Below are 23,783 nucleotides of genomic sequence, written 5' to 3'. Positions count from 1 at the left end.
TCATTGGCAGGCATTGACTGAAAACGTTTGTCTGTGGGGTGTGATGAAACCAATCCAATAATCTGTTTTTAACGCCCAACTCCTCCTCTAAACTCCTTGTGGGCAGGGGTCATCATCAATCGTATTTATTGAGCGCTTACTGTGTGCAGAGCACTGTCCTAAGCGCTTGGGAAGTACAAGTTGCCAACACGTAGAGACGGCCCCTCCCCAACAGCGGGCTCACAGTCTAGAAGGGGGAGACAGAGAACAAAACCAAACATAGTCACACAATAAAATAGAATCGATATGTACAAGTAAAATAAATAGAGTAATAAATACGTACAAACATATATACTTATATACAGGTGCTGTGGGGAAGGGAAGGAGGTACATTCATTCATTCATTCGTATTTATTATTATTGTTATTGTTAATAATAATAATAATGGCATTTATTAAGCGCTTACTACGTGCGAAGCACTGTTCTAAGCGCTGGGGAGGTTACAAGGTGATCAGGTTGTCCCACGGGGGGCTCACAGTCTTAATCCCCATTTTACAGATGAGGGAACTGAGGCACGGAGAAGTTAAGTGACTTGCCCAAAGTCACACAGCTGAGAATTGGCATAGCCGGGATTTGAACCCCTGATCTCTGACTTCATAGCCCGTGCTCTTTCCACTGAGCCACGCCGTTTATTTATTCATTCATTCATTCAATCGTATTTATTGAGCGCTTACTGTGTGCAGAGCACTGTACTAAGCGCTTGGGAAGTACAAGGCGGCAACATATAGAGACGGTCCCTACCTATCAACGGGCTCCCAGTCTAGAAGGAGGAGACAGACAACAAAACAAAACATGTGGATGGGTCTAAAAATCGTCAGAACAAATAGAACTAAAGCACATCATTAACAAAATAGAATAGTAAATATGTACAAGTGTACAATATGAGAGCTCACCTCCTCCGGGAGGCCTTCCCAGACTGAGCCCCCTTTTTCCTCTCCTCCCCACCCCCCCCCCGCCCTACCTCCTTCCCCTCCCCACTGCACCTGTATATATGTTTGTACAGATTTATTACTCTATTTCTTTTACTCGTACATATTTATTATTCTATTTATTTTGTTAATGATGTGCATCTAGCTTTACTTCTGTTTATTCTGATGACTTGACACCTGTCCACATCAATCAATCAATCAATCATATTTATTGAGCGCTTACTGTGTGCAGAGCACTGTACTAAGTGCTTGAGAAGTACAAGTTGGCAACATATAGAGACGGTCCCTACCCAACAGTGGGCTCACAGTCTAGAAGGGGGAGACAGAGAACAAAACCAAACATATTAACAAAATAAAATAAATAGAATAGATATGTACAAGTAAAATAAATAGAGTAATAAATATGTACAAACATATATATATATATATATATACAGGTGCTGTGGGGAAGGGAAGGAGGCAAGACGTGGGGATGGAGAGGGGGACAAGGGGGAGAGGAAGGAGGGGACTCAGTCTGGGAAGGCCTCCTGGAGGAGGTGAGCTCTCAGCAGGGCCCCGAAGGGAGGAAGAGAGCTAGCTTGGCGGGTGGGCAGAGGGAGGGCATTCCAGGCCAGGGGGATGACATGGGCCGGGGGTCGACGGCGGAACAGGGGAGAACGAGGCCCGGTGAGGAGGTTAGCGGCAGAGGAGCAGAGGGTGTGGGCTGGGCTGGAGAAGGAGAGAAGGGAGGTGAGGTCTTTCGAGGAGCTGGGGGTCTGATTGTCGTTAAGTCCAAAGAAAATAATCACTCACATCACATCTTCCCTTTAATAGAATCCTCAACTGTGCGGTCGTACCCACACTCAATTGGCAAACCCAAGAGATAAAGTTATTGGGGTCCTCCTGTTACCCCTTTTCTTTTTACATGTATCACGTAAGAATGAAAAAAGCTACAAACACCCTAAAAACTGATGCTCACTTGGTAGGCAATTGATATGCATTTGAGGTATGGACTTAAAAGCCAAATATATAAAAGAAATACAAAATGATATATAAAATATAAAATGATAAGGCCCAAACCTCGGGGAGGGTGAGGGGGTTGACTGCATTTTGGTTTACTGAAGTCGAGTCCGATTATTCTGGGTTGATGCAGTTTTGAAAGAGACTGTAGAAAATGTTTCAGTGGCCCGAGTATAGCAGACCTATTTAGGCCAGATTCACTGTATGACGAGCCCTGATAAGGAATGCAGCTGTGCTCCTTGGCGATGGATTTGGCCTAGGCTTGCTGGCACTCGATCCTCATTCTGTTTAGCCATTTGGGTCTCATAAAGCCACTCGTTGAATCAGAAAGACCGGGCCCAGGCTTATGTTTGAGATAGGGAAATAAGTCATTTGGCACTCCCACCAACCAGTCCAAATCTTTTAACTCTCTCCTGAAGCTAAATAGCACACTGTCTGATTTGATACTAGACGGTCCAGCTTTTAGCTAGTTTTGCCCCTCGTCTGGTAATGATACAGTGTCGGATCCCTTTATGTCTGGTATTTTTCAGCAGCCAGCCTCCTTCCACTTCCGCTCCTGCTGCCAAGTCCCGAGGTTTAGAAGCGGCGCTCACATCTACGCGGAACCAGCAAGGGAATGCAACCACCATGGAGCAAGTGGGAGGGTCAGCGGCCCCCTTGGAGAAATGTTCTAGCTTCTTTAAAAATGGTACTGTAACATCGCCTTATGGTATGTTTGGTGCAATATCCAGTATTCCCCAGTGTAATCAGCGGTCTCTCTCTCAGAAGTCCACCACTGATGCCTGCCACCTTCTCCCTCTCTAGACCCCTTTAGTCCTTGTCAACTACTTTGTTGGTAAAATAGAAACCAAGGCTTTCTATTGTCCTGCCCCACTGCTCTCATTCCTTGGAATGACCTAGTGGCTAAATCAATCAATCAATCAATCAATCAATTGTATTTATTGAGCGCTTACTATGTGCAGAGCACTGTACTAAGCGCTTGGGAAGTACAAATTGGCATCACATAGAGACAGTCCCTACCCAACAGTGGGCTCACAGTCTAAAAGGGGGAGACAGAGAACAGAACCAAACATACCAACAAAATAAAATAAGTAGGATAGAAATGTACAAGTAAAATAAATAAATAAATAAATAGAGTAATAAATATGTACAACCATATATACATATATACAGGTGCTGTGGGGAAGGGAAGGAGGTAAGACGGGGGGATGGAGAGGCTAAAGCCTGGGAGCCAGAGGACCTGGGTGCTAATCCCAGCTCTGCAAGTCACTTGATTTCTCTGTGCCTCAGATCTCCTATTTTCCCTAGACTGTGAGGCCCATGCCGAACAGGTACTCTGTCCAACCTAATTATCTTGCATCTAACCCAGTGCTTGGAACAGTGTTTGACACATAGTAAGCATTTAACAAATGTCATTTAAAAAAATTCCTTCTTTTTCTTCCCAGTTGTCTGTCAAGGCCTTCCACCTGCTCTCAAAATGGACTCCTCTACCTATGCCTCTAACCTTATTCATTTACTCCTTCAATTGTATTTATTGAGCGCCTACTGTGAGCATTCCCCCTTTCAGACTGTGAGCCCACTGTTGGGTAGGGACTGTCTCTATATGTTGCCAATTTGTACTTCCCAAGCGCTTCGTACAGTGCTCTGCACATAGTAAGCGCTCAATAAATACGATTGATGATGATGATTCCTCTCTCACCTCCTAAAATTACTTACTCCTTCTTCCTAGCCACTATCTCTTACTCAGGTTAGTTCCTTTCCCTCTGCCTTCAGACATGCTCGTCTCCCTTATACTAAAAAAGCCCATTCTGAGAACTTCCCCAGCCAAGTCCTCATTTCCGCTTCTTCCATTCCCTTGAATTTACACCCTTTATACCTACTGCAACCCATAGCATTCATGGTATATATCCTTAATGTCTGTCTCCCTCTCTAGACTGTGAGCTCACTGTGGGCAGGGAAGAGCTCTACCAACTCTTGTTATATTGTACTCTGCCAAGCACTTAGTATAGTGCTCTGCATAGAGTAAGCTCTCAGTAAATAGAATTGATTGACTGTTCCACAGAAACCTCTAATGGCTACCTGTTTCCGTGCGGAACAAATAGAAGCTCCAAACTAACTGCTTCAAAGCTCTCCATTTTAGTAACAGTTATTCCCAGCTGTAGCCCAGTTCATCATCATCATCAATCGTATTTATTGAGCGCTTACTGTGTGCAGAGCACTGTACTAAGCGCTTGGGAAGTACAAATTGGCAACATATTCTATTCTTCACTCCTCCCTGGCTCACCTAATTGTACACATAGCCTAATGGCAAGAGCACGGGCTTGGGAGTGAGAGGTCATGTGTTCTAATCCCAGCTCTGCCACTCGTCTGCTGTGTGACCTTGGGCAAGTCACTCAATTTCTCTGTGCCTCTGTTACCTCATCTGTAAAAATAGGGATTAAGACTGTGAGCCCTATGTGGGACAACCTGATTACCTTGTCTACCCTGGTGCTTAGTACAGTGCTTGGCACATAGTAAGCACTTAACAAATACCATAATTATTATTACTTCATTCTTGACTCCTTTGCCTGTGACTCCCTGCTGATGCCATTGCCCCTGTCTGTTACTCCCTACCCCTTCAAAACCACCAGTTCACAGCTCTCTCCACCTTCAAAACATTGCTGAAATCCCACCTCCTCCAAGAGGACTATCCTAATTAATTCCCACCACCAAATTCTAGTAATCTCAAGTCCCAGAAGCACTTATGTATCCACCAATAAACAGATCACTTAAAAAAAAAGCATTTATAAAGCACTTACCATGTGCAAAGCACTGTTCTAAGCGTTGGGGAGGTTACAAGGTGATCAGGTTGTCCCACGGGGGAGCTCACAGTCTTAATCCCCATTTTACAGATGAGGTAACTGAGGCACAGAGAAGATAAGTGACTTGCCCAAAGTCACACAGTTGACAACTGGCATAGTCAGAATTTGAACCCATGACTTCTGACTCCAAAGCCCATGCTCTTTCCACTGACCCACGCCGCTTCTCGTAGTATGTCAATCTGTGCACACTCCTATATTCAACTATTTATTCATGTATTTCACCCTCTCCTAATCTTACTACCTCACGCTGAATTCTTGTTCTCCCTCAAAATGGACTTCTCTACCTGTGCCTCTAACCTTATTCATTTATTCCTTCAATTGTATTTATTGAATTGTACTTAATAGTCCAGTGCTAAACTGGGTACAGTGCTTTGCACACAGTAAGTGCTCTATCAATCTGTTAAATTGATAAATTTGCTTATGCCTCCCCTATTAGACTAAGCTTCTAGAGAGCAGAGAACAGAGCACTTAGAACGGTGTTCTGCATACAATAGGTGCTCAATAGATACCATCATCATCATCAATCGTATTTATTGAGCGCTTACTATGTGCAGAGCACTGTACTAAGCACTTGATTAGCGCTTATACCATTGTTACTATTGTTATTGCAGATACCACTGTTTGATAAGATCTGAATTTGCATTTGGGATAAGGTTTCCTTGGGATATTGAATTTCTGTAGAATCTTTCCTTTAAGCACTAGGCCTCCCTATCTAACCGATGAGCTGACAATACTTACACCCATCCAACTTTGAGAAAACTGTTAATAAAACTGTTAAGACTAATAATAATTAATAATAATAAAAATAATAATAATTAATAATAATAAAAATAATAATAATTGTGGGATTTGTTACGCACTTACAATGTATCAGGCACTGTACTAAGTGCTGGGGTGGATACAAGCAAATTGGGATGGACACAGTCTCTATCCCACGTGGAGCTCCCTGTCTCCATCCCCATTATACAGATGGTGTAGCTGAGGCCCAGAGAAGTGAAGTGACCTGTCCAAGGTCACACAGCAGACAAGTGGCAGAGGCAGAATTAGAACCCAGGACCTCTGATTCCCAGGCCCACGCTCTATCTACTACACCATGCTAAATTAGAACTTCCTGATTTTATGGCCATGCTAAGCCACTAGAACCAGACAGACATAAAAAAGCATGAGTTTATCTACACCTAGATATTATTCTTGCAAGAATTATCCCTAAGCAGAACTGTTTCTAAGGATATTTTAAAGTACCCTGGTTTATTAGAGCCCAGTGACCTAAATGGAAAGCCCAAACTCCTGGGCTGTGATCTGATTTCTGGGGGGGACCGAGGGGAGGGGAGAAGGGCTGATGATTGCATTCCCCTTTGAACAATACCTACCGGTCAGTAATGAGGAGTGTTTTTGATCTTTTCTAGCTGTGCTGAGGACATTTGGATACAATCATATGGTAGCACTCATTTGACACATTAGTTCAAAGTGTCCTAGTTTCAGTATAAAGCAGATTTATGAACTTCTACATGAGGAAAAAAGTCATTTCCTGTAATCTGAAAGCTGTAGCCATGGTATGCTAATTCCTTCCATAGTTTCTTTTGACATTCCCTTTTGATCCAATTTCAAAACATAAGATCAAGTCCTCTGTTAGCAACTGAGGACACAATTCCAAATCTGAAGCATTAATATGGCTTTTTGTCCTAATTTAGCACTAGACAGCACAGTCTAGTGAAAAGAACAGAGGACTGGTTGTCAGGAGATTCAGATTCTACCACCAGCCTGCTGGGTGACCTTCATCAAATCGCTTAATCAATCAATCAATCGTATTTATTGAGCGCTTACTGTGTGCAGAGCACTGGACTAAGCGCTTGGGAAGTACAAGTTGGCAACATATAGAGACGGTCCCTACCCAACACACAGTAAGTGCTCAATAAATATCACTGGCTGATATACTATGCAGTTGGGCTGTAAAACAAAAGTACATCACATTTCCTGTCTAGAAGGAATTTATACAAATCATTGTAATATCTAAGTCCGTGTATCCCCCGTAGGAGCCGTCTTGAGTCTAAACAGGACAGGAACAGAAACAAAGTCTAATTTTGGGGAAAGGTGATATTGTCAGCTTATCAAGTGATATTTCCTGTGTAAACGGGATATGGCAAGAGGGTTTTCGATACTGAGAAGGATATCTGCCCTCCAGGAGAAATTCTAACTATTGAATACAAATTTTATTTCCTCTATTTACATTCAGCACTTAGAAAAGAGTTGGTCTTTCGCTTTGGAAGTCTCTTACTCTCAAATAACTGAAATCCCAGTGGGGAAGTTCAGGTAAATAATATTTCCCTTCAAAATCTTGATTATCCAGTTCAACTTTTATTATTTGCATAAAAAGTTGACCTTCCATGAGCCTTCCGACCTTTACCTTTCTTGAAAAACGAAAACAACTGGATTCAGCCAATTAAACAAAATATTGCTAAAATGTCAAATGAGGTCAAAGGGAGGGGGAATCCAAAAACACTAGGTTTTGTTAACTAAGCACATCAAGTGCTAACTCTTGGACAGAAGAAATTCAAATCATAATACTATTTCTACATCTCAAAGTTATTTCAGAACAAAAATGCGTTAGAATACAATTTTCTTTATTAAAAATAATTTACAACATCGGTAACATATGCACAATTGTCATCAATCGGACTTTGCCTCAAGATATATTTCTATACAATACTTAAACTTGTTATACTGTCTTGCTGACTAAACAGTAGACAATGATTCGCAGTCATTTCAATGCTATGAATATATACATGGTACTTTGTCACATACTAGGTGTGTACAATTTCTAGAAACATCAACACCAACACAGTTTGGGGGAAGAAACACTTAGAAATACTAAATAAAAATTCCCCACCCCCCCCCCCGGCAAACTCAAACCAAGAAATCAATTCTAACAAAAGGGTCAGCGTCCTCCTTCCGAGCTCTTCTCCTCAAAAGTAAATGAAAAGCATCCTTTAATGGGATCGCACCAATATGGTGGTCAGCCTTAATTCCTCCCCCAGTTCCACCAATGCGTCTCTAGAAGAATGGACATAATTTCGCCCGTACATTCAGGAAACACAACGGTGGGGTTAGGGACTTGGATTGTTTTCCTTCCTTCATGGTACTGCTTCTTTGAATTAAAAAGGGAGCAGTGTTTCACTGTTCATTCTCACACGTGGCCAGAGACTGCAGGATAGATGTAAATTTACCAATCAAAATGCTGTGTGTGATTGGGATATTCAAGCAGGTTTATTTCACTAGTTTTAAAACGAAGGAGCTGCCGAACTAATAGAGTCCTATAATTGGCACGCTACCAAAACACAAGGTTCAGTTGAGCGGGCTTTTAAATCGCCCTTCAGTCTAAATGCTGATTGTTTTTCATGTGTCTAGAAATCATTCTCCTTTTCTTTTGTATTTTCTGATGTCAATGCATGAGGGTGTACTCTGCTCAAGAAATGGTGACGGCAAATGGGAGACGATGAATTTAAACACCTGGCAAACGGTCAGTGTTCACCACAGGTGAGCTAGGATTACTATCATCATCAATCGTATTTATTGAGCGCTTACTATGTGCAGAGCACTGTACTAAGCGCTTGTACTAAGCGCTATGACTTCACAATGAAACATTGTTTTACTGCCCCAAGAATGCAAATTAAATTTCGGTTCCCTTTAAACAGTCACTTTGGGAATAAAAACTGAAAAAGGTTATGTAGTTAATATGAACTATTCAACAATACTTTAACTACACATTAAAGGTAAATTAAGAATTTTTATCAGCTTCATCTATGGCCCAGAGACTGCAGCAAAGCCTCAAACTGGGAAAGATTTCCCACGCAGACTGGATTTTCTGAAGTTAAGCAATTTCTTCTCACACACGGATGGAAAGTTAGGCTGTTAAATTTAATGCTCAGACTGAGGCAACTCCAAATGTTACTTGTGTTTATCCGGAAGGAGAATACGTGCACAGAAACATACGTCTGAACATTGTGAAGGGTCAAGGCAACAACTCCGAACATGGTTCAAAATGATTCTCGTTTAAAAAGGATTTTCTAATAGAAAAAGTTTAGATGATATCCAGTAAACCTTGTTGCCCGAATAGATGTTGGTATTGTAATTTAGTTTTATATAATTCGATTGGTATGTGCAATGCTGACTTACTGTGGGCCATTAGTTTTAGTTGAAACCATTCCCAACATTAGTTAGCAGTCTTCAAATTTTAATGCTCAATGTTTCAAAGGTGAATCATATCACATTAAGTTCAAATTGCATTTTTAAAACTGAAGTTGGTTTAGTCATTGCCAAACTTTGGTTGGGAAGGCAGTAAATTGGGTGAGCAAGTATTACACACTTTTAAGAAAGCATTACACTCAATGACAGCGGCAGATACAGTTCTCCTATGGCAGCCACCTTTGTGTAACAGTAATAATAATGATAATAATTGTGGTACTTGTTAAGCTCTATGTGCCAAGTAGAGACAAGTCAATCAGGTTGGACACAGTCCCTATCCCACAAGGGGCTCACACTCTTAATCCCCATTTTACAGATGAGGTAACTGAGGTCCAGAGAAGTGACTAACCCAAGGCCACACAGCAGACATGTGGCGGAGCAAGGATTAGAACCCAGGTCATTCCGACTCCCGGGCCCGTGCTCTCTCCATTAGGCCACGCTGCTTCTCTAAAATTAACACTCTAAAATGACATCTCAATGAATGCCGAGCCAGGGTAAGGAACGGAGGACGCTCCAAAGCAGAGGAAGGTACTATAAATAATTCAAGGGCAACCAAAATTAAAACCGGTAAGAAGCACATAGGGATTCGCCACTCATGTTATATTCAAAATGGAGGTTAAGTACTTGCCAAAATGAAAAGCCACGTCAGAAAGGTGGGAGGAGGTGGATGAATAATCCTTTGATAAAATAAAACCTTTCGCATTTTAGTTCTTTAGCAACACTAGAAAGCCCACGGGATTTTCTTGATCCGTTAACATCTCATTAGAACGCGATCCAACTGGCTGGCGCGGCTGCGGCAGTAGCATGGTGGTTCACGTTGGCTCTTCAGCCTTCTCTTCCTGTTTGGGAAGGGTGAGGTGGTGGTTTTTCTCATTTGTATCTCTACCTTCCCGGTTCCCTGTCAACACCTCTTCTTCCTCCTCTCCTCTCCCTGCTCTGACTGGATCCCTAGAGATCCAGGATCCTACTCCAACCGCAACCCAATCCCAATCCCCCAGACGTCATCAGGGAACCTGTTGGACTCGATGACACTTTAAAACCAGCATTTACTTGGAAATCGCTGCAATGCACATGGAAGGCAACTGCCCAGTTGCACTTCTTGTAATAGGATGATATTCAAGCTTTGCCTAACTGCAGGTTGAGTGAACAAACAGTTGGGATTGCACATCGGAAGAGTCCGAATTCATCTTCTCTTAATATGCGGGTGTTTCCCACGCACAATACAAGTCCCATTGTGGTTTAATACCATCCTTCATGTACATGAGCAGCTTTGGGTTTGATGGGACTGCATATGGTGTAGCAGGGCTTGTAGTCTCTAGGAGCCATATTCTTTGCTGAGGGAAGCCCTGGCTTTCATTACGAACAAAAGGAGAAAAAGTCACACGTCACATCAATTTTGACTACTCCCAGTCTAATTAAAACCTGAAAGTCTGTTTTCCAGCTTTCCGATTTGAGAAAGTCATGCTTGCTTCTCCTACTACAAATCCGCCACCTTTAAAACCAACACACGGCAGTAGACAGTTTTATAGGGGCAAAAAATAAACAAGAACAACTGCAAGAAGGTTAGTACAGAATAATTTTCACAATTTTGGTTCAAATTCTGCCTTGTTTATTTACAAAGTGATCTGATAAAATATCCCCCCCCCCCCAATACTTACAACTCTCTTCCACAACACACTTACGCTTTTAGCAATGTTAATAGCACCAGTCGTATAGTATTTAAAATCAAGAAGGTTCTTGTTGCAGTCACTACGATGATTCACAATCATTTACATCCATGGATAAAAATAATAGAGCACTGGAATTGTTTGCTGTTCCATGGTACTGATTCCTGGGTCCACACAAGGCATTTGCTGAGTAACCAGTTAAGAAAGGTATCTAGTAGTCAGTGGATACTATGAAAATCTTCGGGCCACATAGTTTAATATTCCACCGTGTTTAAATAATGTTATTTCCACAGCATTTTCAAATGAAGCAATCACGCTGAATACTTTTCCAGTGCTTGTCTTTAAAGTAAACAAACAGAAACAAAACAGTGTTATTTCACTCTGCCAGAGGGTTCAGGGGGTAAGGATTATCCAGATTATCTGGTTTCGCCAAACCCGAACTATTTACACTGTCTTATACCACGCCTTCCCTACTCTCCTCTCCGTTTTCCTTCTACCCACAAAACTAATTCAAAACTTGTCTGTATTTGCCTGGCTCCTTTTTTTTTCCTCTCTGTTTTAGGAGTACTTAGCTCGTCTCATATTGTCTTTGTTCAATATTATTTTCTCTATATTGAATGTCACCAGCATTCGCCTATAATCTCTGGAAAGGTAGGGACCATGACTGCTTAATTTGGTTCACCAGTAGTGTAGCAACAATAATATTAATAATGATATTAGTTAAGTGCTTACTACGTGCCAGGCACTGTACTAAGAGTCAGGTACCCTAACAGGTCGAGGAGCAGTGTGGGATAGTGGGAAGAGAAGGGACCCGGGAGTCGGAGGACCTGGGTTCTAATCCTGACTCTGTCGATTGCTTTCGGAGTGACCCTGGGCAAGTCATTTATCTTCTCTGTGCCTTAGGTTCTTTCACTGTAAAATGGGGATTAATTCCGACTCCCTTCTACAGACTGTGAGCCCTGTGTGAGACAGACTGTATCCAATATGATAAACTTGTATCTACAACCGTACTTAAAACAGTGCTCAACACATAATGGGAGCTATACGGATACCAAAAAAGAAAAAAAAAGTCCAATTTTGCCCCTCTGGAGAGATAGGTCCCATCCCAATAAGATGTGTGCACTTGCAGGTGCAAAATGTCATTTGGGAACATGTTCGGGGATTCATTCAATCGTATTTATTGAGCGCTTACTGTGTGCAGAGCACTGTACTAAGCGCTTGGGAAGTACAAGCTGGCAACATATAGAGACGGTCCCTGCTAGGGATAGATATGCTGTGACAACAACTCTGTTAGAGCAGCTGCAATTTTCTCTGTTCCTCTGTGCCATCTCCATGTGGCTTAAAAAAAAAACATGTCAGGAGGGAGAGGAGCGAGGAGGGGGAAATGAAAACAGCTGCCACTAAAGTAATGATTTTCCACGGATGGCAACCACCTGTTCTGAACGAATAACCGAAGCTGCCTTTTTCTCTTGGAAGCTCCCAAGGGCACGTTGCCGTGTCCTCTCCAAATGCTTGTGTAAGAGAGTCTGGTTCCTTATTGGTAGTTGAGAGATAATGATGGATGTGCAGCCAGAATTAAGTGGTTTTAATTTCTGGCTCTGCGGCTGACTTTCCGGAGCCAAGACGACACAAACGGGGATCCCACCACGGATGAGTGAGCAAAACCAAGTGAGACTTTCATGTGCCATCACAGAACGAGCTATGGATTTACCAAAACAAGCCTCTATTTGATTTCTTCTAGTGAATGCTCAATTAATTCAGCAGCTGTGCTATAATTGCCTCAGAGAAGTGAGACGGCCCTGTGGGCAAGTCCCATGGTAACTCAGAACTGACAGAACTCGGTCTCCCTGTGGTGTTGGGAGGGACGGCTTAACTGGCTAAAGGCTGTGCTTTCCCATCTGTGTATTGTAACACTCCCATATGTCTGAAGAATCCCTGCAAAGAATGGAGGCCCTTTCATCTTTGATTTCACAAGAACACAGGCATAAGCTCAGACATGTGCAGTGAAATCAAACACAGTCCTTCGTATCTCTTCCCCAGCATATGTGGACTTCTGGTGGGTACTGGGAGAGGGGTGGTGGTGGGAGAATTTGATTGCAAACCAACAAAGAATACAGGAAGTTACTGCCCTTGCAATGGAACTGCCCGCTTTATTCATCCCTTCCTCAACCCCACAGCACTTTGTACCTACCTGTAATTTATTTATACTAACGCTTGTATCCCCCTCAAGACTATACGCTCGTTATGGATGAGGAACATGTCTACCAGCTCGGTTATACTGTCCTCTCCCAAGTGCTTAGTACTGTTTTCTGTACACAGTAAGTTCTCAGTAAATAGCATGGATTGTATGATCATCAAAAAAGCAACCAGTATAGTGAAAGCAAACAGCTAGAAAGACATTTCACTAGGTCCCCTATTACAAACTAGTTCATATTCCAGAATCTAGAAAGACTTCACTTCCTTAGGGCTCCCAATGTTTTTTGGGTGCGAGGGGATAAGAGCAAGTGTAAGGGAAGGGGAGAAGAAAGGATAATTTGGGAATTTCAAGAAGTTGGGGAAGCTAGGGGGGGAAAAAAGTGTTTCAAAAAATAGCTCCTTTCTCCAGCACCTTCCATGTGGCACAATCAGCAATACATCGTTTTTCTTAATCTCTCCTGGTGGCAGGGACTTCCTTACTTTTTTTATGATATTTGTTAAGCGCTTATGTGTCAAGCACTTTTCTCAGTACTAGATACAAGCTAATTAGCCCATATACAGTCCCAGACCCACATGAGTCTCTCAGTCTAACTAGAAGAGGGAACAGGTATAGAGACCCCATTTTGCAGTTGAGGAAACTGAGGCCCAGAGAAGTAAAGTGACTTGCCCATAGTCACACACAGGAGGCAAGCGGCGGAGCCGGGATTAGAACCCAGGGCCTCTGGCTCCCAGGCCTGTGCTCCATGCTCTATCAACTATCTATCTAAACATACATATTTATTACTCTATTTATTTTACTTGTACATATCTATCCTATTTATTTTATTTTGTTGGTATGTTTGGTTTTGTTCTCTGTCTCCCCCTTTTAGACTGTGAGCCCACTGTTGGGTAGGGACTGTCTCTATGTGTTGCCAATTTGTACTTCCCAAGCGCTTAGTACAGTGCTCTGCACATAGTAAGCGCTCAATAAATACGATTGATGATGATGATGATGATGATATCTATCATCACAGTCTTTTAGACTGTTAGCCCACTGCTGGGTTGGGACTGTCTCTATATGTTGCCAACTTGTACTTCCCAAGTGCTTAGTACAGAGCTCTGCACACAGTAAGCGCTCAATAAATACGATTGATGATGATGATGATCAACTAGGCCACAGTGGTTTCCTCCACTTTCCCTAGCATTTAGTTACTTTAACTCCTGCAACATGGAAGAGGGAGACAGTATACACTGCAAGAAATGCTTCTGGGTCCTGGATGTGTTATGGCCTCTGCCTTCCCTGCCAGGCATGTGGAATCACCGGCACTGAGGGAAAAATCCTGGCCACTGGTAGGGCTGGTGGGATGGGATGAACAGTGGAACCATCTCAGGGCCCTTTCCTGAAGTTTTCTGGATCCTTTAATTCTGAGTTGCAGTGGCATCTCACTACATAAAATATGAACATCCACACCTCCCTCAGCCTCACCTTCCGAGTAAATGTAAAATGTCTTCTTTTGGGGATGCAACTGAAAGCTTCCTAACCTCCTGTCTCTTCCCACTTCAGTCTATACTTCACTCTGCTGCCCGGATTCTCTTGCATCAGGCAGAAACTCCTCACCCTGGGCTTCAAGGCTGTCCATCACCTCGCCCCCTCCTACCTCACCTCCCTTCTCTCCTTCTACAGCCCAGTCTGCACCCTCCGCTCCTCCGCCGCTAATCTCCTCACCGTACCTCGCTCTCGCCTGTCCCGCCGTCGACCCCCGGCCCACGTCGTCCCCCGGGCCTGGAATGCCCTCCCTCTGCCCCTCCGCCAAGCTAGCTCTCTTCCTCCCTTCAAGGCCCTGCTGAGAGCTCACCTCCTCCAGGAGGCCTTCCCAGACTGAGCCCCTTCCTTCCTCTCCCCCTCGTCCCCCTCTCCATCCCCCCATCTTACCTCCTTCCCTTCCCCACAGCACCTGTATATATGTATATATGGTTGTACACATTTATTACTCTATTTATTTATTTATTTTACTTGTACATTTCTATCCTATTTATTTTATTTTGTTGGTATGTTTGGTTCTGTTCTCTGTCTCCCCCTTTTAGACTGTGAGCCCACTGCTGGGTAGGGACTATCTCTATGTGTTGCCAATTTGTACTTCCCAAGCGCTTAGTACAGTGCTCTGCACATAGTAAACGCTCAATAAATACGATTGATTGATTGACTTCTACAGAATCGTTCTGGGCACGTCACCCCCCCCTCCTCAAAAATCTCCAGTGGTTGCCTATCAACCTTCGTATGAAGCAAAAACTCCTCACTATTGGCTTCAAAGCTCTCCATCCCCTCGCCCCCTCCTACCTCACCTCCCTTCTCTCCTTCCATAGCCCAGCCCGCACTCTCCGCTCCTCTGCTGCCGCTAACCTCTTCACTGTGCCTCGTTCTCGTCTGTTCCACCATCGATCCCTGGACCACGTCCTACCTCTGGCCTGGCTCTCCCTCCTCACTAGCTCTCTTTTCCCCTTCAAAGCCCTACTAAGAGCTCACCTCCTCCAGGAGGCCTTCCCAGACTGAGCCCCCCTTTCCTCTGCTCCTCCTCCCCATCGCCACTACTCCCTCCCTCTGCACTATCCCCTTCCCCGCCCCACAGCACTTGTGTATATTTGTATTTATTTTATGATGTGTATATATATAATTCTATTTATTTTGATGCTAATAATGCCTGTCTACTTGTTTTGTTGTCTGTCTCACCCATCGAGACTGTGAGCCCGTTGTTGGGTAGGGATTGTCTCTATCTGTTGCCGAACTGTACTTTCCAGTGCTCTGCTCACAATAAGCAGTACATAAATACGACTGAGTGAATAATAATAATAATAATAATAATGTCGGTATTTGTTAAGCGCATACTATGTGCAAAGCACTGTTCTAAGCGCTGGGGAGGTTACAAGGCGATCAGGTTGTCCCACGGGGGGCTCACAGTTTTAATCCCCATTTTACAGATGAGGTAACGGAGGCACAGAGAAGTTAAGTGACTTGCCCAAAGTCACACAGCTGACAGTTGGCAGAGCTGGGATTCGAACCCATGACCTCTGACTCCAAAGCCCGGGCTCTTTCCACTGAGCCACAGCAGCTTCCATGTCACTCTTGATACTTAAAAGAGAGCTTAAGATTTCATTTGCTAAACAGTACGTTTAGAAGAGATTTTCCTTCTTAAATAAATCTCAACTTTCTTTGGCAGTGCACCTCAGAACTCACACATTCAGAAATAAAAGAAATTCAGGTCTACCTTTATAGTAAATGTAATTCCTGGAAATAGATCTTCAGGAAATGTTAGGGAAAACTGCTCTTTCCCAGTGAGGCCCAGAGAATCTGCATTTTCTCCTGGAAGGAACTGAAGTGGAGCGATGCCAATACCAATCAAATGATCTTTATGAATTTTTTCATAACTTTCAGCTACAACAGCTTTCACACCCTGGAAGAAACAAAATTTTCATTTCCCACAAACATTGGTAACAGAAAAAATTATTTCATTTTATCTGAAGAGTTATAACTCCCATGCTTCTCAATCTCTGAACAAACCATGTTCAAGAAGTCTTAATTCCCTATTTGTAAAATGGTAATTCCAACTTTTGGTTGCTTCAAAGAATAAGTGCATAATCCAGTTTTTTATATAAATGGACTACAATGAAGGATCAGGGAAATATATTTAATAACATAAGTACCAACAAGTAAAAATAACGGCCCTCCAGGTGTTGGCCCATTATCCTTACAGTAAAAAAAGGAAAAAAAATAAACTAATTAGTTAAAGTTCTTCCCTTCCTTTTTCCAGAAGGGCATGTGGGAGTCTAATATTTAGCCAACTATTTTCAATACAAATCTTGGACCCAAACACTTTACATATTGATAGCTATCAAAACAAATGAAATACATATTCTAAAAAACAAATAACCCCCAAATACTTATATTTAAGAAACTGAAGATCGTATGACTGTTCACACCTAAATGAGTGCACAGCTAATATGAGTTGGATAGGAAATTAACCTACCAGCAAATATGGTCCTTTGGCAGCCCAATCTCTTGAATTTCCCGACCCATATTTTTTTCCTGCTAAAATGATCAGCGGGATACCTTCCTTCTGGTACAACTCCGCTGCTTCAAATACATCTAACTGCAGATTTCAAAAGGAAAAGAAATCCTTAGAGCCAGCTCTGATTCACAGTTAGCAACATTATTTAAACTGAACATAGACCCTCACCGTTTGTCCCGACGGAAAGTGAATTGTTTTGGGAGCTGGTTTTCCGATGAACTTATTGAAAAGCTTGATATTGGCAAAGGTGCCTCTCGTCATTACAGCGTCATTTCCTCTTCGGGCCCCGTAAGAATTGAACTCACGAGGAGTGAGGCTGCAAAATCAATTGTAAACCCATCAAACGGCATCGAGCACATTTTTTGGCAAGGAAGAGGGCATGGTAAGGGGTGCAAAGGAAATTTAATAGTATCTGAATTGTGTAATTTACTTTTTGGGACATTCTACTGGCAAAACCTCAGTGTTAAAGTTACACGTTGGAAGTTGTAAAAAAACCTAGAGAAATGCCCACTCAAACCCTGACAATAGTTTAGGTTCCAATCACTAAGTTGGAAGTTGAAAGAAAAAAAATGACCACTAAGATGACTACTGAAGTCTTCAGTCCAAATTTAAAAATCCCCAGTATATGACTGTTAAATTAGGTTTGCAGTAAAAACATTATAAATTGCAAGCAGAAGAAAACCATCTTTGTTACTGAGTTACCCCAACAGGTCCTTTCCTAAAATCTCTAATTTTGAACCAGACCCCTAAGAATATGATTCCGTGTATCTAGGTTAATGGTGTGCTAGGGAATAAGAAGCAGCTTGAATTCTGGGTAGTATAAATCTAATTACTCTACCAAACGGGATTTTAAGAAAGCTCAAACTTTTTCCTTAGGTTTTATTTAGACAACAGGACCTCCACTGAAGGTAGCAGTGATGATTTGAATAACTACGGGTACAAACTACTTCGAATGATTAACAATTAAACAATGATCATTAAACAATTGATCATCACAAATATCAATTGTTTACTGGGAAATTCGGTCAGAAGCCATTTAACTTGTCAGACAGAGATATGGGGTCAACACTAGAATACATACCCTCTGTTTGTCAGATATTTAGCAGCAGCACTGCTCCTAGCAATGCTTCCAGCAGGAGATATATGATCTGTAGTGACAGAATCTCCCAAATAGAGCAAGACGTGGGCCTTTTCAATAGGTTCCAGCGACAATGGTTCTTTGGCCTTTACGAAAAATGAAAGATACTCATGATTTTCCATCCAGAATTTTTAGTTTTAAAGTTGCCAGGAAAACAGGTCACTTGTTAAATGGCAATTTGAGAACCGGTCTCGAAAGCATTAATGAACGCAAGCATTTCTTTTATCCATCTGAGAGAAACAAACGGTCCTTTGCTTAGCTGTTGTACAGTACTCTCCCAAGCGCTTAGAACAGTGCTTGCACACAGTAAGCGCTCAATAAATACGACTGAATGAACGAATTACTCACAACCACCAATATGAACACCGGCTAGAAAAACAAACAAACTGGAATAGGCTATATAAGCTCATTGACACATTATCTCAGTCTGGACAAATCACTAACAAAATTTACTTACAAATGCAATACTTACAAGTTTATCAAAAAAAGATGGACATCTGATATAAGTGGATTTTAAATCCCAGGGAAACAAGACTGAATCTGGTGCATCTAAGGAATTCCATCGTTTATTGCCTTTCTGTGGAGATAAACAATGCCTACAGTTATTATGCGAGAAGTTTAGGGAAAAGTAATGTTCAAACACAACCCTAAAATTCTGAATATTGAGGGCTTAGTCCTTCATAGCTTGAGAACCATGCAACGATCTGCTTCTCTAGTGCAGTCCCCAACCCGGGTCATGGCTACAAGAGGCTGAAAACAGAAATCTTCAAACTCATCCCAATTCTGCCATCCCTTGCTCAGTGATATCACTTTCCTCTCTCTGACTCCCATGTCCCCTGGCCCCATCAAACATCCTAGAGTTTTTACTCCTGAAGTCCCCAGGGCCCCCTGCTCTCCCATTGCTCACCCCAATGACCTTCCCATTACTGTGCTGACAAAATTGACGCCATAAGGTATGAGTTCCCCAACCAGCTCCCTCCCCGGCACATATCAACTCCTTCTCATCCATCTCGGCCATCTCTCAACAGGGAATCTCCATCTTATTTCCAAACCAACCCCCTCCATCTGCGCCTGACTCCATCCCTTCTCACCTAAAAGCACTTGTGTCCAATCTTCTTCCCTCTCTGACTGCTCATCTTTCACAGCTCCCTCTGATCTCTGTAACCTACAATACTGTCCATCTCTCTCTTCCCAGTCTCAAACACGCTGAATGGGTTGTATACACCTGCTGACTTCCCTTCCTCTCCTCCAACAACCTCCTAAAAACTGGTTTCCATCCCCTTCATTTCACTGAGTGAAGTGAGAAGCAACGTGGGCTAATACAGCATGAACCATCATCATCAATCGTATTTATTGAGCGCTTCCTGTGTGCAGAGCACTGTACTAAGTGCTTGGGAAGTACAAGTTGGCAACATATAGAGAGAGTCCCTACCCAATAGTGGGCTCACAGTCTAAAAGGGGGAGACAGAGAGCAAAACCAAACATACCAAGAAAATAAAATAAATAGAATAGATATGTACAAGCAAAATAAATAAATAAATAAATAGAAAAATAAATATGTACAAACATATATACATATATACAGGTGCTGTGGGGAAGGGAAGGAACCAGGGAGTCATTCATTTATTCAATCATATTTACTAAGTGCTTAGTGTGTGCAGAGCACTATATTTATTCATTCATTCAATCGTATTTATTGAGCGCTTACTGTGTGCAGAGCACTGTACTAAGTGCTTGGGAAGTACAAGTTGGCAACATATAGAGACGGTCCCTACCCAACAGCGGGCTCACAGTCTAGAAGGGGGAGACAGACAACAAAACATATAAACCAAATAAAATAAACAGAATAAATATGTACAAGTAAAATAGAGTAATAAATATGTACAAACATATATACATATATACAGATGCTGTGGGGAGGGGAAGGAGGTAAGGCGGGGGGGATGGGGAAGGGGAGTAGGGGGAGAGGGGCTCAGTCTGGGAAGGCCTCCTGGAGGAGGTGAGCTCTCAGTAGGGCTTTGAAGGGAGGAAGAGAGCCAGCTTGGCGGGTGGGCAGAGGGAGGGCATTCCAGGCCGGGGGAGGACGTGGGCCAGGGGTCGACGGTGGGACAGGCAAGAACGAGGCACAGTGAGGAGATTAGCGGCAGAGGAGCGGAGGGTGCGGGCTGGGCCGGAGAAGGAAAGAAGGGAGGTGAGGTAGGAGGAGGTGAGGTGATGGGCAGCCTTGAAGCCCAGGGTGAGGAGTTTTTGCCTGATGCGCAGGTTGTACTATGTGCTTGGGAAAACAGAACAAGACGCATTCCCTGCCCCCAATGAGCTTGCAGTCTAGAGGGTCAGAAGGACCTGGGTTTTCATCCCGGCTCCGCCACTTGTCTGCTGTTGGTTTTTCTGACACAGCTCTTTCCCGGTTCTCCCCTTCTCTGGCAGTCCTTCTTTGTCTTTTCCTGGTTCTCCCCCTGCCTCCCATCATCAATCTGTGGGTGTCCCTTAAGGCTATCTTCTGGGTCGGCGTGGCTCAGTGGAAAGAGCCCGGGCTTTGGAGTCAGAGGTCATGGGTTCAAATCCCGGCTCTGCCAATTGCCAGCTGTGTGACTTTGGGCAAGTCACTTCACTTCTCTGGGCCTCAGTTCCCTCATCTGTAAAATGGGGATTAAGACTGTGAGCCCCCCACGGGACAACCTGATCACCTTGTAACCTCCCCAGTGCTTAGAACAGTGCCTTGCACATAGTAAGCGCTTAATAAATGCCATTATAATAAATAATAAATAAATACCACCTCCTCCAAAATTACCTCACTAGCCCTAACTTTTCTAGGAAGCAGAATAGTCCAATGAAAAGAGCACAGACCTGGGAGTTAGGAGATCTGGGACATAATCCTAGTTCTGCCACTTGTCTATATGACTCTGGGTAAGTCACAACTTCTGTGCCTCAGTTTCCTCATCTGTAAAACGGAGGTTAAATACCTGTTCTCCCTCCAATAGATGAGCCCCTGAGGGACAGAAACTTAGCATGCCCTCATTATTTTGTATCTACCCCAGTACTTAATAATAATAATTACTGTGGTATTTGTTAAGCGCTTACTGCGTGTCAAGCACAGTTCTAAGCACTGGGGCGGATACACGGTAATCAGGTTGTCCCACGTGGGGCTCACAGTCTTAATCTCCATTTTCCAGATGAGGTAACTGAGGCACAGAGAAGTGAAATGACTTGCCCAAGGTCACAGAGCAGACAAGTGGCAGAGCCAGGATTAGAACCCACGTCCTCTGACTTAGTACACTGCTTGACAATCAGCAAGGCCTTAAATACTATTACCGTTATTACGACTTTTCTCTGCAATCTCTGCCTCCAGGACACGTTAGCCTGGTTATCCCTTCTGCATCACCGGCTCACTACATCTAAAACTAAACTCATCATCGTCCATAAATCCTCTCCTCCATTTTGTCACCAACCCAAATGACACCACCAGCATTCTCCCTGTCTCTCCACCTGGCAACGTTGGCATTTCCTTAACTCCTTCCTCCCTCTCAACATCCCCCCCGATCCAGTCAGTCATCACCATCGTCATCATCAATTGTATTTATTGAGCGCTTACTGTGTGCGGAGCACTGTACTAAGCGCTTGGGAAGTACAAATTGGCAACATATAGAGACAGTCCCTATCCAACAGTGGGCTCACAGTCTAAAAGGGGGAGACAGAGAACAAAACCAAACATACTAACAAAATAAAATAAATAGAATAGATATGTACAAGCAAAATAAATAGAGTAATAAATATGTACAAACATATATACAGGTGCTGTGGGGAAGGGAAGGAGGTAAGATACAAATCCCGTCAATCCTTCTTCCACTACGTTTCCAAGATAGGTACCTTTCCCTCTATCCACAAGGTCAATGAACTGATCCAGGCAACTGTCATACTTTGGCCTGATTTTCCCGCTTTCAGTCTCTCCCCTCTCCAGCCTAAACAACACTGTTTCCTCGATCATTTTTCTAAAACTAGCGCTACCCTCTCCCCTTAACCTGAAATTTTACCTGTTCACCTCATCAAGCACACAGTCTTTACTTTAATGCACTTACTCGGCTCTCCCTCCTACTTAGCCATGCTTTTCTCTCACTACAGAGATTTCTTCCCCAATAGGAATATTTCATCATCAGTAGGTGCTCATTCAAAATGTCAATTCTCTTTAATCCACTAAGAAATTAAAGTTTGATTGTACTTGTAAAGATCAGGAAACAGAAAAATTAAGACATTGTTAAACTACAAAATTTAATTCACAAATACCTCCATTTTTTCTTTCAATTCCTTAAACATAGACGATATAACATGCATCTCTTCCACTTGATGAAGTTCTGCTCGGTCAGGCCAAATGTCACGTAGGTAGATATCTTTCCCACTAGAATCAGTACCTAAGGTGCGGATTTTAACATAAAACTCAATGTAAGGAAAAAAATGTTTGCAGTCTTGTTAACAATATAATTTCAAAAAAAAAGCTCCAGATGTAAAAATGGAAAAGCCTGTTTAAAAATTTACAGCCAAAAATAGAAAGAAAACATGCAACTTCTGATATTACCAAAGGCATATTTTTCATTAATATAACCAAATTAATGATCCAACTTCATTGACTGCATTTTAATTTTGGAAAAAGCAAGCCATAAGAAATAAAATTTACCTAGAGGTTCTGTCAGGAAGTCTATGTTAACTGTGCCTGCTATGGCATAAGCCACTACAAGAGGAGGTGAGGCAAGGTAGTTGGCACGGACGCAATCACAAAGACGACCTTCAAAATTTTTGTTTCCAGACAAAACCCCACAAGCAATTAAATCACCCTGTAAATAATATAAAAAATAATAAAGGTGTAATTTGTGAAGATACCAACTTGCACAGATTCAAGCCAAATGTATAACATTGGGTAAAACCCCCAAATTACGGCATACATTTTTACTCGGGTTACTGAAGGACTTGCCTTGGGCAGCACAAAGAAGTTATACTGTGCTTTAATTTTTAAATGGAGAAAATTATACCATTAATCCGGGCATATTATTCCACAAGACCTTGTACGGCAGAATGAGCAGGTTTTAGTCCCTTCTTTTTAAAACGGGAAATTAAAGCACCCTTTATTCATTCCCCCCTCCCAGCCCCACAGTACTTACTTGGAACTTATTTATTTATATTAATATCTGTCTTCCCTCTAGACTGTAAGCTTGTTGTGGGTGGGGAATGTGTCTGCTTACTGTTATACTGTACTCTCCCAAGCACTTAATACAATGCTTTGCACACAGTAAGCGCTCAATAAATACAATTGAATGAATAAAGCAAGAGAGATTGAATAGCCTTCAGTGTCACAGCAAATCATGGAAACCAGTGAAAAAAGTGGCAGGATTCACACAGTATAATCAGAAATTAACATTTGCTTCACATAAACTAGTGATCTATCCTACTTATTTTATTTTATTTTATTTTGTTGGTATGTTTGGTTCTGTTCTCTGTCTCCCCCTTTTAGACTGTGAGCCCACTGTTGGGTAGGGACTGTCTCTATGTGATGCCAATTTGTACTTCCCAAGCGCTTAGTACAGTGCTCTGCACATAGTAAGCACTCAATAAATACGATTGATTGATTGATTGATTGATTGATCATTCTTTCGTTGTTTCCTAGCAGCTGTGAGCAGCAT

General features: G+C 42.6%; 1 protein-coding gene across 1 annotated transcript in view; it reads right to left on the bottom strand.

The window, feature by feature from the left end:
• Nucleotides 1-9,452: 9,452 nt before the first annotated feature.
• The window catches only part of IREB2 (iron responsive element binding protein 2), a 47,682-nt gene continuing 33,351 nt past the window's right edge, over nt 9,453-23,783 (bottom strand). The window contains exons 15-22 of the mRNA XM_038767063.1: nt 22,784-22,940; nt 22,396-22,520; nt 18,587-18,691; nt 18,058-18,200; nt 17,145-17,292; nt 16,935-17,057; nt 16,176-16,361; nt 9,453-11,076 (exon numbers count right to left, since the gene is read on the bottom strand). Of these exons, the coding sequence (XP_038622991.1) occupies nt 10,966-11,076; nt 16,176-16,361; nt 16,935-17,057; nt 17,145-17,292; nt 18,058-18,200; nt 18,587-18,691; nt 22,396-22,520; nt 22,784-22,940 (1,098 nt within the window). The 3' untranslated portion in view covers nt 9,453-10,965. The remainder of the gene's footprint in view (nt 11,077-16,175; nt 16,362-16,934; nt 17,058-17,144; nt 17,293-18,057; nt 18,201-18,586; nt 18,692-22,395; nt 22,521-22,783; nt 22,941-23,783) is intronic.

This window comes from Tachyglossus aculeatus, chromosome 26 (genome assembly GCF_015852505.1).
Source record: "Tachyglossus aculeatus isolate mTacAcu1 chromosome 26, mTacAcu1.pri, whole genome shotgun sequence".
Classification (NCBI taxonomy): domain Eukaryota; kingdom Metazoa; phylum Chordata; class Mammalia; order Monotremata; family Tachyglossidae; genus Tachyglossus; species Tachyglossus aculeatus.
This window is presented reverse-complemented; position numbering and strand designations above follow the sequence as displayed.